Below are 18,292 nucleotides of genomic sequence, written 5' to 3'. Positions count from 1 at the left end.
CCCCCCCCCCCCCCCCCCCCAAGCCAATTACTGTGAAAAGCTCCGTTTGAGGTTGTCTAGTACCGGAGTGTGTACTGCAGGCTGCAGACGGGAGATGAGCTTGAGGAGCTCAAAGTGTTCAAAAAACGGGTAGATGTGGCACTTGGGGACATGGTTTAGTCTAGTCTACCCTTGATTGGTTTAGTGTGCACTTGGTAGTGTAGGTTAATGGTTGGACTGGATGATCTTAAAGGTCTTTTCCAACCTAAACGATTCTATGATTCTAAGCCACTTGTCCTTACTCCTCTAAATTGACTAGCTTTTGTCTCTTATTTCCCATAACAGGAGATAACCTGTTTTTTCTCCTCAGATATTTATGGATAGTCGTGTCTTTCGTAATGGCTGTCATCTGAACAGCGCCAGGTATTTTAACTGTCTTCTCCTAACACAGCCCAGCCCACTCAAGCGTGTAACATGCTCTTCATCGCAAGGGGAATCATCACTACTGTTCTCCATTTCAGCCTAGATGCTGCCCTTGGCACGGTGCAAGCAGCCCCCTATGCTAAGTACAGACTGCATCCGGAATTACAGATCTCTTGTGAATGCAGGCGCACATTCCGCTATTACGGTTCTGGGTTATAATTAAAAAAAAAAAAAAAAAAAAGAAATTACAGGCAAACTTAAGAAAATAGAAACATTTATTGAAATGTGCAACATACTCATGTGAAATATTTAGCACTAATTATGTGACAGCATAGTTTAAAAATTCATCGTTTGTAACATTCAAATATATCGAGCATCCTTCACACTGAAAAAGAGGGCATCTTAAAATGCATTTTAAAGGACAGTCTTATTCATTATTTATTCAGGTATATTCATGATGATTTTAACTGAAGTAACTCATTCTCCCAAATGCTCATTCTCTACAAATTTTACAAACATGAACAACTGCATAATGCTAGTAAACTGCAGTGTAAGTTCCTTCCCAATTTAGCATCTTTAGCAAGTGCTTAGCTGCAGTACTGTGAGATCACACATGAAAATACAATTAATCATATCTGTGTTTACAGGACTTAAAATTTAAATCCTGACTCTTCAGGGTCACAATGTGCATGTAATCTCTAAGCTTGGGAGCAGCCCTACTGAATTCAGTATTATTTTTCTAGTCCCATGCTCAAAGTTAGGCCCCACTACAGAACAGAAGCCTGAAGTCCATTTTTGGTCCAACATGAACTGCATTTATAGATTAAAAAAAAATAAACTAGGTTAATCAAGCCATAGCCAAAAAATTTTTTGAGATTTTACACAGAATTGAATTTTGCACATAAAAATACCAATAGCTATTCTTCAACTTCAACGATTGTCTGCCAAACGGTTGTGTCAAATTCTTCATTTCCAAAGTATACAACTGGCACTTCCTTTGGAAGAGTATCACACAGAGCAGAAACTTTTGCTTAATTACGTATGGTAGCAAGAGGTGACGTGAAATCCTTCAGATTTTAAGACGATAAGAACTTAGAACCTTCTGATAAAAGCCATCTTCAATGTCTTCACATTATTTACTGGATTTTCACATTTTCAGCTTGAGTTTGTTTATCCTGCAGCTTCCTCCGTAGGCACAGAGGATCTCTTGCAGCAAAAGAATGGCCATTTACAGAGAAAAATGCAAAGCAAAGAATGACAGGATTTCTGGATCTGAATGGGAGTTTGTGCACCTCACATCTGCGTGCTGTGACACAGCTGGCATTTTCTGCAGAAGCAGCAAGCTGGTAGATTTAGTGGTACATTGATGCACTAAATCTTTCCCCATGCTGGGACTGAGCCAGCAGCAAAGGAAAACGCTTCTTTTCTATCATGCAGTGTAGATGCTGAGGAAGAGGCTAGATTTAACATTTGAGCAATGGGAAAGCAGAGGAAGTCAAACCCCACAGTTGCATAAATTTGCACTGCCTGTAGTTGCTACTCAGGCAGAACTCCAGCTGAGGTCAGGGAAACAGCTGCCAAAAGACTGTGGGGTTAATATGTGTGGGCCACATTTTAAATGTCACTTAGTATTAACACACACACGCACAAAAAAACCCTAAAATTTAAGTGTCTAGGAAGTGTTGTGATTGCAAAATGCAAAATACAAAGAGACAAAAGCACACCACTGAGACAGTATATTTACAGTTAGGACAGTAAAAATAGAAACTGAAGGTATTATAAATGGAAACATTTTCACAGTGTATTCAGAGTTGCACCTTCCTTTATTCAGAAGTAGCAGCTCCTACTTACGTGCTTTCCCCTTCAACTTTGAAGATGCATTAGGTGAAGGCAAAACATTTCTCTTGAAAAACTATTTTACAAAATCAACTAGCATTACCATAAAAAAGGAAAGAAGGTGTAATTTTCTCTACGTGGTACATTTGATGCATGCTGGCTTGTAACTGCTGCAAATATTTAAGCGTGTGAGACAGTCCAGGCATTGAGTTCAATGGACAGTAAGAATGCGTAATACCAGCTCACTTCTGCTTTGTACAATGCTTATCCCCGTGCCCTTCATACAGAGCTTTGGGGCGGATGGGACTAGTTACATTTGGAAAACCTTAATTATAAATCCATAAAAACTGCCAGAACACCAAGAATGAGGGCAGCATATTAGATTACTGTTTTTGCAGGTGTTTTTGACTTTTCTCTATTTTATGTTGATGTTGCCAGTCTTAAAATCAAAGACAGCTATCACACAACCTGATTCGCTTCGCTTAATACCTGCGTGTTTCTAACCAGCAAGTAAGAATGATTACTGAGCCAAGCAACCTTTAAAACAAGGTTACATGATACGTGAACTTTGTTGTTTGTATTCCATGGCTCAGCAAAATAAAAAGCATGCGAATAACACGGCCAGTATGCAACAGAAGATACATGTTCGGCGTGCTATAATACTATACTATGTATAGTATTAATTAATTTCAGATGGAATCTTCATCAGAACTGTATGTACAGGGATAGAAAAAAATGTTAGAAATATTAAATCAGTATTTGCAGATAACAGGAAAATGGAGGAAGTTATGAATACAATGCAAGCCTTATTTTCACTATAAATATTTGTTAGATCTAAGGTCGTGGCCAATGTGAAATAAGAAGTTGCTTGTCATTGGGTAAAATGCACTTTTATGGTTTAGGACAAATATGATATTTTTTCATGACTAAAAATACATTTTCACAGAAAATTACATCCCCCAACATTTTTTGCAAATATCGTGTGTGTATATGGAGGAGAGGGAGAAGAACAACAGACGCTTTTACAGTTAAGTCTTAAAGAATGAAAATTGCCAATGTTTTCATCTTGATTTCCTTTTAAATATATTGTTACAGATAATGATTCCTACATTCCACGCTCTATAACCCCTGAAAAAGGCAGAGATTGCTTCCAGAGGACTGCCAGCTGGCCCTCTTGTGATGGACTGAGGAACTGCAATCTACCTTTCCATATGAACGGGGCAGAATAAATTCCCTGACAAGAGTTTCCACTTACCCATCATTACAACTGTTTATAATGAATTAGAGATTGGGGTGGGTTTTGGTTTATCTTCGGGCATGCACACTTACGTATATTTTAAAACGGTTTCCTGTGTGACATGACCTTAACCATTTGCCCTTAATGCCTTCATGCAATGGGCTAGAAAGTCGATTTCAGAGACCTATTTATGTGAAAGCTTTGTAGGTACTTGGCAATGTTCAACCAAACAATAGATAAGAACACAATCTACATTCTAAAAACATTCAACACATTCACATATAGAGTTATACTGAACATCAATCTGTATACCAAGTGTAGTTAAAAGCATTAGATACGTGTATACGTATATACATGCACATATATACACAACCATTTTCTTTACATAATGCACCTGCCCTAACTCAGTATATTGAGTTACCAGTCCAGTTTCATGTCTGCTTTACTCCACACATACTTTCCTCCTCTTTTTAGGAACATCTTCTCATCAAATCCACTGAATTTTATAGCTGCTTCTACGCCAACATCTAGGATAGACTTGGAAGGCTCTTTCCGTCCATTTCTACAGTTTAGAAAACGCATCTGGAACATCAACGGATAAGACATTAGAAAGTCAATTTGTAAAAGCTTAATTTTTCTACAGAATTAAACAAGTTGCACTGCAATCCCACAAAAGCCCATGTAAGTGCATGAACAGTTTCACTGTATCCTTAGAAGGCTCAGAAGCTCACGGTTACACACACAGACACGTCTTAGCAGGAACAAAGCCATACCGTAATTCCTGAAGATGAAATGTTTGCTCTTCAGTTACATGTAAACTAAATAGGCTCTTTGAAACCTAACTTTCAGGACAAGTTCTGTATTTTTAAATTAAAGAAAAACAACAAAGACATCCTGCAAAGATACATATCTACATTTTAAGATTCGTGATGCAATGATTATGCATGCAACCTGATGGCAACTCCTCCTTAGGTCATACTTAAATTCAAGTTCTCAGTATGGTTGATGGGAAAAAATTATATCTATTCCTTGTACTACATGGCAAAATTATTTTATAGAATGTACAGTAAATAGAATTGGTTATCACTGTTGTATACACACACACATTAGCATACAAATACCAAGTATCAAAGAAAGACTTACGTATTCATCCAGAATGAGGTATGAGTCCCTCATCTGTAATAGATCAAAAGAAAAAACTAAATTAATATACAAACCAAAATTCCATTCTAGTGAAAAATCAAGGACAAAACAAACAACTATTCCTTCAAAGCCTGATCCAAATCCTTGAAGCAGGTAGTGTCTTCCCACTATTTCAATGTGCTTTGATCAAATTTATAGAAATAAACAACAGGATCACTAGCACGACTTAATGCATGGATAGACCAGTAATTCTTTGAATGCGACCTCTCAAGTGCCTGACTGAAATGTGGGTGCGCAACTGGATAAAGGTGTTTTATATAATATCCGAGTTTTCTATTAACTCCTACATCAGCCGAACTTACATTGTTTTGCACACTGGAATGGTTATGTCATTTTCCAAATAAATGACATGACCATTTAAATTGGGGTGTTTAATTATCACCCCAGCAGGCAAAGGTGTTCTCCCAGCTAGCTCACAGGTAACCTCCCTGCTCAGCAAGCTCTCAGGTCTTCAGCAAGAAATAGGCCAACAGCTGAAATAAGACATGTTTGCTCAGCTAACTGGGCATCTCCTACATGACCCTCCCTAAAATTCTCTAGGTAGCTGGAGCTTGCTGCTGTGTAGAACGGGAAATCTGATCAATTTGGTGCCCATCTTTCACACAGGTTTAACAGAAATCAGAAACAGTCTTCCAGAACCAAACCTACTGAGGGAAGTCTACTCTTTTTTTGTAGGACTTCTTACATGGAAAAAAATGTAGAAACAGTTCCGGGTTCTCATCTAAACACCCTCTGATGAGTGCTCTCTCCCACCGAATGCCTTAAACGCTAGACTGCACTTCTATGTCTTCACAGTAGAGGCAACCCCATCTGCTCACTTGAGCTCTCCATACATTAAAAAGTAAACTGTAAATGGAGAGTGTTAATCTGTGGGGAGGAAAAGGAAGGCAAGATGGGAGATTTAAGGCATTCCTGAACTTGGTTCAACTTAGTATCTCTTTGCTCAGTTCATAAACTTTCTTAACAGTGAGTCTTCTAACTCTCCTCATGCCATGTATAGGGTCTGTAGGCATCTTACAAAAGATCCTGAGCTCCACCCTTAGGCATTTCACTGCAGTTAATGTAAGCTGGATGGCAGCTCATCAAGTTAACTGCTGGGCTCTGCAGTAGCACAAGGAGACTCCTCGTGAATAAAGAGCCTGAATGTGCAGTCCAAAGGAGTTCAGATAGACAATGCTGAAAATCCGTTTTTATTTAGGGTGGGAGGACCTAGTAAGATGTGTCGGGCAAAAATACTAGTTCTTGTTCCCCAATACCCAATATAACGCTGACTGGGATGATATCTTACTTCATGTAGGTTGATGACACCGCCAATAGCGTAACATTATGGTGATCTCTATTAGGAAGCTATGCTTAGAGTATAAAGTGTGTTTACATTAACATTCAACTTTTTCAGGATCTTGTGCCCTGGTGAGGAAGAGCTACTCAATTCCAAAGGGCTTAATTATTGTTTAGAGGTCACCACTCAGCTGTGGAAAACTCAGTTGCTCCAGTTTCTGTGCTGATACTTTATTACATCCATCTCAGAGGCACATATGACACTGTGAGAGGACTCCCGCTGGTTTCCACAAGCTTGGTATCAATGAGTTTTTACTCTTCTGTTAAAAACTTTGTGCTCAATAAAAAGCCTTAAAGAAAATTAAAAATGTTGGCTTCCACCATAACAAAACCAGTTGCTTAAAATGTTGTACTGTACCTCTTCTAAGCCAATACTAATAGGGAAAGTGTTAATTGCCATAAAAGCTTCTAGTTCTTTTCCACCTTTCCAACTTTATTTCAAAATAAAGTTACAAAAGCACAGTTTCAATTTTACCTTCTGATTAGATTCCGGTACCAAACAGGAGACATCTTTGTGACGATGCAGGAATTTTTCAAAGTCTTCATCACTGATAACAAATCTCTCTGCTTCTCTCAGGGCATCCTCACCACTGTTCTCCCCTTCGATGAGCAGGCACTGGAATACCTGAAGACAAAAGGTGCCTGGTTAAGATTTGATGTTTTCACTTGCCTTGAGTGCCAAAGACTGTCACCATGACAAAAACCTTCAGTTGTCTCAGTAGCGATGTCTTTAATTTTTCTGTCAGTGGAGCCACACTGACACACATTGTGATAAGCAAATGCTATACAATGGGCACAGTGCAGATTTATTTTTAGCAAATTAACATTACATAGTTCCAAATGTAATTATACAGTCATGGTTCCTGACCAGGTTTCCACAGAAATCTTAACTGCTCTGGTCTTAATAAGGGCACAGATAATAAAAGCTCAGACTAACTTTTGATTGAACCTCAAATAGTATGGCTGTATTATAAATGCCAGTAAGTACTATGAACAACGCAGATTATTAAGTCAGTCTGTATTTTTGAAGGTTTTAACCGGATTTGTGACTGTAAGTTTAACTAACTACAGATGGTCACAGAAAAGATAGAGAAGACTCTCCAGAAACAAATGCAAAAGTTTGTCTACTTAACAGCTTCCTTCTAATGGCCAAGTCCTCAACTACAGTCAGACTTTGGGGGGAAAAAAGGTGCCTTTGCCATCAACATGCTCTGTAACCCCAGGAAGAAAGCAGGCCAGGAAACTTGATAAAATATTAAAATGTATGTCATATTTTCCTTACACTCCTTCAGTAGGACCAAGATTTCACAGCGATTTTTTTTTCTGGGAAATCATGTGTGTACACCAATTTCCATGAAGCAAGTAATGAGAAATTATTCCACAAGTTCTTGATATTTATAAGGCATGTTATCTCTACCCATTTTCAAACTGATAACGTAATGTATTTAATACACTTCTAGTAGAAAATATATGCACACTAACCACTAATACTCTATAGCACAATGTTAATGCCTAATGTACACTTATGTATTGCTGATATATTAATTCTAATGTATCATTGTACACTAACTTTTCCTCATTTTCTCAACACCATGACACATTTTCAAATGTTAAAGACCTTCTATCTTACTTTTAATATCATAAAAACACTAGATCTATGTATGCTGAAACATATACAATGTAGTGCTGACAAGAAGTCTGCTAACACTAGTCTGCCAAGCTGGAGGAGGAGATGTGACTGCGGTCATTAGAGGTTCAGGTAAGTCCAGAACGTCATCACTACTTTTCTCTCAACAGGAAACCTATGGTATACACCACTTTCTTACCTTCCAGCGCACAGGGTTGAGTGCCTTGATCTGCTCGTTCATATCTTCCTCAACATTAAATCTGTTGATCACTGAATTTATTTTGAAAGCAACAGCATACTCTCGGCACCACTGTCGCAGTTTATGCAGATTTTCCACATGGTTCTTCTTTCCTTGACCACGGCCAATTAAAACGTTGACATTCTCGTCAAAACTATCACATGAAATGGCCAGAATGTCTAAATATTCACCTGAAAACAAGGTTTAAAAATTGATTAATATTCAGTCCTTCAGGTAAAAGCTGTCAGGACTCTACCCACTTTCACTTCCTCGTTACTTGTCATGAAGTGCCATGTAAATACAGTTCTGTGAAGTCATCACATGAACCGCAAAAGCCACAGCAGCTGCACCATCAAAACACGTATTTTGTGTGTGTGTTTGTGTGTCCAGCATTATGGAGACAGTCTGAGCTATTATTTTATTACACTATTCTACTGAAGACGCAATAGTACAAACTGCCTACGTTCAAAACATAGCAATATTTCACTGTTATTTCCATTTGGTTTGTGTTTACCATAAAGGAACACTAACAAACTGTCTCCCACTTGCACCGAAAACAATCTTTCGGTGAGGCTGCCCCGAGGAGGCTCCCAAACCCCACGGGTGCCTCTGTGCGCACTGGTTTTTCCTTACCGTACTTCTGGAACCACCGCTCTCTGATCAGGCTGCCGTTGCTAACAATGCTGACGCTTGGCAGCTTCAACTCCTGCTTGCAGAACTGGACCAGTTTGCCTACAAACTCGCCTCTGTCCTGAAGAAACGGTTCGCCTCCCGAGAAATTTATTTTCTCCATTCCTAGGAAAGGACCCAAGAGAGATGCTGCCAACCTCTGCCTATGGCCCGCTCCTTCCCCACGCCGCCGGTGCCCGACGGCAGCGACGTGAGGCGGGGCGCCGGCCGTGCCGCTCCCGGGGTAAGAGCTCCCCCGCCACCCGGGACGCGGCCGCCGCGCACCCCCCGCCCCGGCTCCCACCGGCGGCCCCCCCCCCCCCCGACTCACCCGCCTCCTTCAGCATCGCCAGCCCCCGCTTGGCCTCCTCCAGGGGCAGCACGAAGGAGGTCTTGGCCGTGTGGAAGCAGAAGCCGCACTTGTAGTTGCACTGCCGGGTGAAGTGGTAATTGACGCTGGTGGGCGTCGGGGACGCGTCGTCCCACTCCCACTCCCGCTCCCGCCGGCGGCCCACCGGGGCGGCGGGGCTGGGGACCGAGACCCGCCGCCAGCCGGGCAGGGGCAGGGGCAGGGAGAGGGAGAGATGCGCCAGGCTCCAGCACAGCGCGCCCAGCCGCCTCCGCAGCCCCGCCAGCACCGCCAGCACCAGCGCCAGCGGCAGCCGGCCCAGCACGCCCAGCTGCATGGCTCGGCTCGGCTCGGCACGGCTCGGCTCGGCTCGGCTCGGCACGGCTCGGCTCGGCACGGCTCGGCTCGGCTCGGCTCGGCTCGGCTCGGCACGGCTTGGCTCGGCGGGATGCGCTGCGCTGCAGTTGGACCCGCCTGGGCTTAGTTCGACTGGACTCGACTGCACTCGACCGGCTCGGCTCGGCCCGGCTCGGCTCGGCTCGCAAGCTGCAGCCGTGCGCTCGTCGCTCCGCTCTTAAGAGCCCGGCGGCCCGCTCCCGCCCGGCCCCCCTCCCGTGCCGTCCCGTCCCGCCCCGCCGCGCCCAGGCACGGGGAAGCGCTCGGTTTCGTTTTCCTTTCTCGCAGAAGGGAAACTTGGCACCGAGCCGCGGGCCCTCGCGTCTCCCGTTTCGTTTCTCCCGGCCCGCCTCACGCCCCCCCACCACACCCCCGGACCCGGCTCCCGGCCCTGGAGGGGCCGTCGCGAAACCCGCCGGCTGCCCAGGGTTGGTAGCTGGTTCGAGCACCTCTAGGTTTGAGCACCTCTGGGACCCGAGGACCACTTCGGATGCGTGCGGCCTCAGGGGCTTCCGTTCTTCTGGTCAAAAAGGGGGTGACCCGTGAAGCAGGGGGAAAGCTCAGCTTGTGTAGCTGTGCTCCATCCTTCTCAGAGACGGCCATGAGCTCTTGGAAGTTTAAACAGGTTTGCATTGCAGAGCACTCCAGGTTAGGGAGCCTGATGACTTCAGATCCATGAAAATGACATCCTTGAAGGTTCTGCAATTCTTGGTGTCCAATACTGCCTAAAGCACCTCAAGCAAACCTACTGCACCAAGTTGAATATAGGGTTAGCAGGAAAAGTTGGCAGCTGCCTGAGGTGACACATTGGCGGGCAGATGGCTGCCCATAGATAACACCCTCATAACCGCCGCCGCCCTCCCCATCCTTTGATATAATACACTGATATCATTCCCTTAGTCTATGGACTGCCTCTATAAAATGTCTTCAAAATGTCCATAAATGTCCACAAAATGTCTACTGAGTCCATTTAGCCCATGACTTTGGGCTCCATCTCTTATGGTGGTCACTCAGGACAGGCGAGGTGGTGTGTTGTGTGGAGTTACTGGGCATCAAAGCTAGCTCAGGTCAGGTCACTGCTGCACTTGCGCTGCTTCTTGTAAGGCTTGTCCTCCATTGGTTCAGGTGATTCCTGCTCTGGTAATTCCTGTAACATGCAACTCAAATCCCACGTTACAACAATTTAAAGGTATATCCATTACAATCTCCACTCCTGGTCCCTTTGGGCCGGGTTATAAGGTTTAACATTGCAGTGAACTCCTCCCCTTGCCCCTGCTCTGGCTTGGACTTATCCACAGGCTGTAGTCCCTTAGGGGTGTACCTCGCTCCAGATGGAGCCTTATCTATCAGCCACAGTCTTTTCAGGGGTGTACCTGCTGTGGCATAGACTTACCCACAGACACAGTTACTTTGGGGTGCACCTGTTCCAACGTGGCCTTCTCCACAGGCCACAATGCCTTCAGACATATACTTGCTCCAGCGTGGCCTTACACACAGCCACAGTCCCTTCAGAAGTAAACCTGCTCCAACATGGCCTTACCCTTGGCTGCAGTCCCTGCAGGGGTGTATCCACTCTGTCATAGGCTTATCCATGGCCACATGCTTTGAGGTGCTCCAGCATGACCTCATGCACAGCCACCGATGCTTTCAAGGTGCTGCAGCATGGATTTATCCACAGCCACAGATGCTTCGAGGTGTACCTTCTCCAGTGTGGACTTTTCCTTGGGCCACAATCCCTTCAGAGGTATACCTGCACAGACATAACCATGGCCACAGAAGCTTTGAGATGTACCTGCTCTGGCATTGGCTTGTCCATGGCCACAGATGCTTCAGGGTGTCCTGCTCCCGCGTGGACTCATCCATGGGTCACAGTCCCTTCGACTCAAGTTCACACTGGAGTTCCAGCCTGTCCAGTACAGCAGCACAGAAACAGCAGTGATGCCCTGCCCATCTGCCAGCCCAGGTGCATCGCCATTGCTGTTATCAAAACGGTCCCAGGCACAGCAGAGTAAGATGATAAGCAGTACAGCAAGAAGCAAAAGCAAAAAGCAGCCACTAATGACCACTGGACTCTAATATACAGTAAGGCAAGCAAGCCCCATGGCAAGCACAGAAACCTGCCGATTAATAGCTAAACAGCAATAACAGCTATAAATTTGATCTAGCATATTCCAATCAAATCTGTCGTTATCTCAAACCCTTCGAGCCCCATGTTGGGTGCCAAAAAGGGCGGTTGTAGCCTGACGCCAGCCGACAACTGAGCCCCACACAGCTGTTTGCTCACTCCCTCCCCAGTGGGATGGGGGAGAGAATCAGAAGACTAAAAGTGAGAAACTCACAGGTTGAGATGAAGACAGTTTAATAGGTAAAGCAAAAGCCACACATGCAAGCAAAGCAAAACAAGGAATTCATTCACTACTTCCCATCAGCAGGCAGGTGTTCAGCCATCTCCAGGAAAGCAGGGCTCCATCTCGCATAATGGTTACTTGGGAAGACAAAACGCCGTAACTCCGAACGTCCCCCACTTCCTTCTTCTTGCTGCAGCTTTATATGCTGAGCATGATGTCATATGGTATGGGATATCCCTTTGGTCAGTTGGGGTCAGCTGTCCTGGCTGTGTCCCCTCCCAGCTTCTTGTGCACCCCCAGCCTACTCACTGGTGGGGTGGGATGAGAAGCAGAAAAGTCCCTGACTCTGTGCAAGCACTGCTCAGCAGTAACAAAAACATCCCTGTGTTATCAACACTGTTTTCAGCACAAATCCAAAACGTAGCCCCATACTAGCTACTATGAAGAAAATTAACTCTATCCCAACCAAAACCAGCACACAGGACTGTGCACCTAGATGTATTTTTAAAGTTAAGGGTTGACTAATTTTCAGGTTTTTTTCCTCTTTTTCCACTTTGGATGATCAAAAAGTTTTTGAATAGTCATATGACTTCTTGTTGTGTCTGTATCTCTTCCCTACAGCTACATGCAAGCACAGTGGGCCCTCAAAGATGTGAAGAGGCTCCAGAACAGTGTTTTTCACATAATTAGTGCATTTGCTCTGCAACATGATTTCATATTATACAGAAGACAAAATGATAAAGGTCATTCAAGTGAAGAAACTGAAAAATACTTACTGTAAGTTAATTTCAAACCAGATTCATACTCTACACTGAGTTTAAATACAAAGATCTGTCTTGGACATAAAAGGCAACTCTCTTTTCCTGTATTTTTTTACCTGAACCGTTTGTATATAATCTGATGGGAAAGAATTGAAATCTTGCAAGAAGATACTTTTAAATAGTTAGCAAGGAGGACAGACATCATATGCCTATTATAAATGATCTCATAAGCATATTATAAATGAAGAAAGAAGCACCACAAACTTGGCTCAGGAATGCTTGCAAACAAGGTCATATTAAGGCAGTCGGAGGGGAAAAGGAAAAGTGAAAGTAAGCTCTTCCCATTCAGTCAGCAGGGAGGAGAAAGGCAACAGTGGCACCAGGAAAACAGAAAAAGAGAAAAGCAGGAGCCAGACAGGTCAGTGAGGAACACAGCCAGCTTTTCAAACAGTTTTGAAACAAATCGTGGCTGCAAGTCAATTGGACCAAAGTCAATTGGATGACAAAAAATTAATGAACAGAAAAGTGGCAGATAAGCATTACTGTAGATAAAGGTAAGACCGTAAATGTAATAAAAAATAATTGAAACCTTGTATATCTAATGCTGAGGTCAGTAGCGGCACTTACATCTCAGGAAAGAGATCTCAGAGTCACTGTTGCTACCGCTTTGAAATCAACAGCTCTGTGGGAGGCAGCAGCAAAAAAAAGTCAACAAAAAGCTTAGGGCGATCCATAAAGGTACTGAGAACAAGGCAGATGACATTACTTTGCTTTTCTGTGAAACCAGGAGAATTATCTGCTCAGCCTGGTGGCAGAGCTGAAAGAGGAAGTAGAGAGGCTGAGGAGTATGAGGGAGTGCAAGAGGGAGATAGACTGGTGGAGCCGCACCTTCCCGTCCCTGGGGCCAAGGCAGCAGATGGAGGCCCCATGAGGAGCAGAGGATCCCCTACCCTCTTGCCAAAGGAGGGGACCCAAGAGATGGGGGGAATGGAAACAGTTCCCTGCTCGGGGCGGCAGGTGACTCCCCTCCTGGCCTCCCTCACCTTCCCAGTTGCCCTTACACAACAGATATGGGGCTCTGGAGCTTGAGGGCCAGGCAAATGAGGATGTAGGTGAAGGTCCATCCAGGGGGTTGCCTAGGGCGAGTCAGTCAGCCCCATGCATTATGACTTCCCCTGTTAAGAAAAAAAGGACGGTAATTGTTGTAGGCAATTCCCTCCTGTGAGGAACAGAGGGCCTGATATGCCGTCCAGACCCATCCCACAGGAAAGTCTGCTCACTCATGGGAGATGTCATGGTTGGTGGCTGTCTTGGGCTTAGTGACAGTGATAAGACAGAGTTTTCAATTCTTGGTGAAGTAAGGAGGAGGGCCAGCAAAACCACTACCATGGATTTCCGGAGGGCAGACTTTGGCCTGTTCAGGACACTGGTTGGGAAAGTCCCTTGGGAGACAGTCCTGAAGGGCAAAGGGGTCCAGGAAGGCTGGGCATTCTTCAAGAAGGAAGTCTTAAAGGTGCACAAGCAGGCTGTCCCCATGTGCCGTAAGATGAACCGTTGGGGAAGACAACCAGCCTGGCTAAACAGGGAGCTTTTGCTGGGACTCAGGGAAAAAAGGAGAGTTTACCACTTTTGGAAGAAGGGGCAGACAACTCAAGAAGAGTACAGAGATCTAGTCAGGTCACGCAGAGAGGAAATTAGAAAGGCAAAAGCCCAGCTAGAACTCAATCTGGCCACTGTTGTAAGAGAGAATAAAAAATGTTTCTACAAATACATTAGCAACAAAAAGAGAGCCAAGGACAATCTCCATCCTTTATTGGAGGGGGCAGGGGAGGGAACACTGCCACCAAGGATGAGGAAAAGGCTGAAATACTTAATGCCTTCTTTGCCTCAGTCTTTAATAGTTGGACCACTTATCCCCAGGGTATTCAGCCCCCTGAGCTGGAAGACAGGGATGGAGAGCAGAATGAAGCCCCCGGAGGTAGCAGTTATGACCTGCTATGCCACCTGGATGCTCACAAGTCTATGGGGCCGGATGGGATCCACCCAAGAGTACTGAGGGAGCTGGTGGAGGAGCTTGCCAAGCCACTCTCCATCATCTGTCAGCAGTCCTGCTTAACAGGGGAGGTACCAGACAACTGGAGGCTTGCCAATGTGATGCCCATCTACAAGAATGGCCGGAAGGAGGATCCGGGGTACTACAGGCCTGTAAGCCTGACCTCGGTGCCGGGAAAGATTATGGAGTGGTTCATCTTGAGTGCGCTCAACAGGCATTTGCAGGTTAACCAGGGGATCAGAACCAGACAGCATGGGTTCATGAAAGGCAGGTCCTGCTTGACCAACCTGATCTCCTTTTATGACCTGGTGACCCACCTGGTGGATGAAGGAAAGACTGTGGATGTCATCTACCTGGACTTCAGCAGGGCCTTTGACACCATCTCCTATAGCATTCTCCTTGGGAAGCTGGCAGCTCATGGTCTTGGATGGGCGTACTCTTCGCTGGGTAAAAAATGGCTGGGTGGCCGAGCCCAGAGAGTTGTGGTGAAGGGGGTTACATCCAGTTGGCAACTGGTCACGAGCGGTGTTCCCCAGGGCTCTGTTTTGGGGCCAGTCTCGTTTAACATCTTTATCAACAATCTGAATGAAGGGATTGAGTGTGCCCTCAGTAAGTTTGCAGATGACACCAAAACAGGTGGGAGTGTCGATCTATGTGAGGGTAAGAATGCCCTGCAGAGGGACCTGGGCAGGCTGGATTGATGGGCCAAGGCCAATTGTATGAGGTTCAACAAGGCCAAGTGCCAGGTCCTGCACTTGGGTCACAACAACACCATGTAATGCTACAGACTTGGGGAAGAGTGGCTGGAAAGCTGCCTGGCCAAAAAGGACCTGGGGGTGTTGCTCAATAGCTGGCTGAACATGAGCCAACAGTGTGCCCAGGTGGCCAAGAAGGCCAACAGCATCCTGGCTTGTATCAGGAATAGTGTGGCCAGCAGGAGCAGGGAGGTGATTGTCCCCCTGTACTCAGCGCTGGTGAGGCCGCACCTGGAATACTGTGTCCAGTTTTGGGCCCCTCACTGCAGGAAAGACATTGAGGTGCTGGAGTGTGTTCAGAGAAGGACAACGAAGCTGGTGAAGGGTCTAGAGAGCAAGTCGTATGAGGAGCAGCTGAGGGAACTGGGACTGTTTAGCCTGGAGAAGAGGAGGCTGAGGGGAGACCTTATTGCTCTCTACAACTACCTGAAAGGAGGTTGTAGAGAGGTGAGTGTTGGTCTCTTCTCCCAAGTAGTTAGCGATAGGATGAGAGAAAATGGCCTCAAGTTGTGTCGGCGGTGGTTTAGATTGGATATTAGAAAAAATTTCTTCATGGCAAGGGTAGTCAAGCATTGGAAGAGGCTGCCCAGAGAGGTGGTGGAGTCCCCATCCCTGGAAGTGTTCAAAAAACAGGTAGACGTGGCACTCTGGGACATGGTTTAGTAGGCATGGTGGTGTTGGTTGATGTAGGCATGGTTGATGGTTGGACTGATGATCTTAGAGGTCCTTTCCAACCTTAATGATTCCTAGTTTTACTTTCATTAAAAATAATCCAGCCAGCAAGCCAGGAAACATGAAATTAATTATTACTCTACCCTTAATTGCTTTAGTGGTGGACTTGGTATTGTTAGATTAACGGTTGGAGTGAATGATCTTAAAGGTCTTTTCCAACCTAAACGCTTCTGTGGTTCTATGATTCTATGATTCTGTATAGCCATACCTTGACTACTGGTACACTTCAGGTCTCCACGTCTCAGCAGGACCTCACATAGTTAAAGGAGACGCACATTAGCTCAGTTGGTTAGAGCATGGTGCTAATAATGCCAAGGTTACGGGTTCAAACCCTGCTTACTGCAGGGGGGTTGGGCTCGATGATCTCTCAAGGTCCCTTCCACCCCAAAGCATTCTATGATTCTAAGTTATCCCTGCATCTAAAAGATCAAGGTGATGAAGCAGCTGCCTTACAAGAGATGGGGGCTCTCATTTCTGACCTGAAAAAGCTGAGGGGAAAATCTGAGTGAGCTTTACACACCTATGAATGTGATTAATAAGCTGAATGTTGAACCGTTAGTCACCAAAGTTAGCAATATTATTAGAAGAGGGCACTTGTTGAAACAAGTAGGATATGAGTTTTAAACAGATGAAAGAAAATTGTTTATATGCAACAGGTTGTGCACTGCTGGAATTTGAGACCACAGAGGTTTGTGGATGTCAACTTCATTGCAGAGTCAACAAGGGGTTTACACGGATTTATGGAGCAAGGGTCCATAAATAGGTGCTGAAAGGAAGAGATGAAGATGTGCGGTCTAACATTCCTAATCCGGTGACCGTGGATGCTGGAGAAGCACGAGGATTAGGGGAAGGAATGATGGATAAGCCAGGCTTATGCAGAGCACGTCATTCTTCCAGTGCTGAAGACAAAATAATTGGGCGAGAAGAGCCACTAGTCTGACTTAGTAGTGCATATTATTATGTTCTTAAAATTACCACCTATTTGCTTTTTATATAACAAACAATGTTTTGCCCTGTGTCTTCTAGCATTCATACCCAGGAGCCATAGCCATGTGTTTGAGTGATGTGGAACAACAGAGGAGTTGTTAGGTATGAAAAAAGACACGCTGGGCCTGGAAAAGCTAGTTTCAGTACCTGCTGCTGAGACTGTACTGAAGACCCTCAAAGGCTGCATTCCCAGTTCCTGTTCTGGCCTAGCCTTCCACCGGCTTCCTCAGCATGGGCGGTTTCCAACTAGTGTAGCTGATCTCTAGCTAACCAGTGCTGCCTACCAGCTGCTTCCCTGTCCCTGCAGATATGCTAAGCAGAAGGTATTTGGGCAGCATGTTTGAGCTGACCAGAGGAAGACATCAAGTTTCTGAGGAATTTCTTGTAGAGTGTACTGGCTTGTAGAGTACATTCTTTCAGAAGATGCATCAGAAGCTCAACTCTAGGTATCTCTAAGTGATAGTTTTCCAAGTATTGAAGGGAGAAATAGGATTCTGCAGAGGTGCAGGTTCTCCTACGTTTCAAGCTACGTATTTTGAATCAAAACTCCAAATACATATTCTGGGCAACATTACTCAACAGCAGCTGACATGAAACTAACTGTTACAGCTATTTGCAAGGCTTCTGATTCCTGCCCCTGAGCTGATGGAAGCTGAAATTGGCCATCACAAAGTTATGAAAACACTTCAGGCTTGTAAAAGTCCATTTTACTTCCCAAATTACTTGAGTCGGCTAGTCCTGTTATCAAGGCACTGAGTAACAGAATAATGGGGTTAAGTTACCAATATGCCCTGACAGCTCGGTGCTACTTGGGCACTGCAACACAGCGAACCAGTTCAACCAAGTTCACAGGTTCAATCCCTGCTCACTGCAGGGGGGTTGGGCTCGATGATCTCTCAAGGTCCCTTCCAACCCAAAGCATTCTATGATTCTATGAACTTGGTTTAGGGCTTGCTTGTCTCTTTGGGACAGTCCGAAGCAGCAGAGCGTATCTGCGCTGCCTTTTTTTTTTTTTTTTTTTTTTTTTTTTCGGGGAGACCACCAGGATTCAGCCACGGGAGTCCGTGGGAATATGACCCTTTTTTGCTGAGGGAGAAGGGCAGACGGGATCCCGAGGCCAAGCGCTTGTTTTTCACTTTGACCTCCAGCCCATCCCTGCGCAGAGCCATTTCCCGCGGGGACCAAGCCCGCTCCAGTGCCACTAAAGCGGGGCGGGGCCGGGGGGGGGCAGAAACCCCTCCGCTCCGAGGAGCCGCCCCCGCCTGCCGCACTTGCCCCGGCAGACAGCCGCTTTCCCGGCCGCCGCGCTCGGTTTCGTTTCCCGCCGGCTCCGCCCGCCCCTCCCCTCCCCGGCTCCGGCT

At 45.4% G+C, this 18,292-nt stretch overlaps 1 protein-coding gene across 1 annotated transcript; it reads right to left on the bottom strand.

Annotated features, from left to right (window-relative positions):
- Positions 1–668: 668 nt before the first annotated feature.
- On the bottom strand, positions 669–9,236 carry RSAD2 (radical S-adenosyl methionine domain containing 2). The gene is made up of 6 exons (XM_075707135.1): positions 8,882–9,236; positions 8,515–8,676; positions 7,843–8,072; positions 6,492–6,641; positions 4,619–4,651; positions 669–4,057 (listed from the first exon to the last, which is right to left on the bottom strand). The coding sequence occupies exons 1-6, from the start codon at positions 9,234–9,236 to the stop codon at positions 3,893–3,895; spliced, it is 1,095 nt and encodes a 364-aa protein (XP_075563250.1). The 3' UTR covers positions 669–3,892.
- Between the last annotated feature and the right edge of the window lie 9,056 nt (positions 9,237–18,292).

The sequence above is a fragment of the Pelecanus crispus genome, chromosome 3 (assembly GCF_030463565.1).
Source record: "Pelecanus crispus isolate bPelCri1 chromosome 3, bPelCri1.pri, whole genome shotgun sequence".
NCBI classification, from domain to species: Eukaryota; Metazoa; Chordata; class Aves; order Pelecaniformes; family Pelecanidae; genus Pelecanus; species Pelecanus crispus.
The sequence above is the reverse complement of the archived record's forward strand: the minus strand, read 5'-3'. Positions and strand labels throughout refer to the sequence as shown.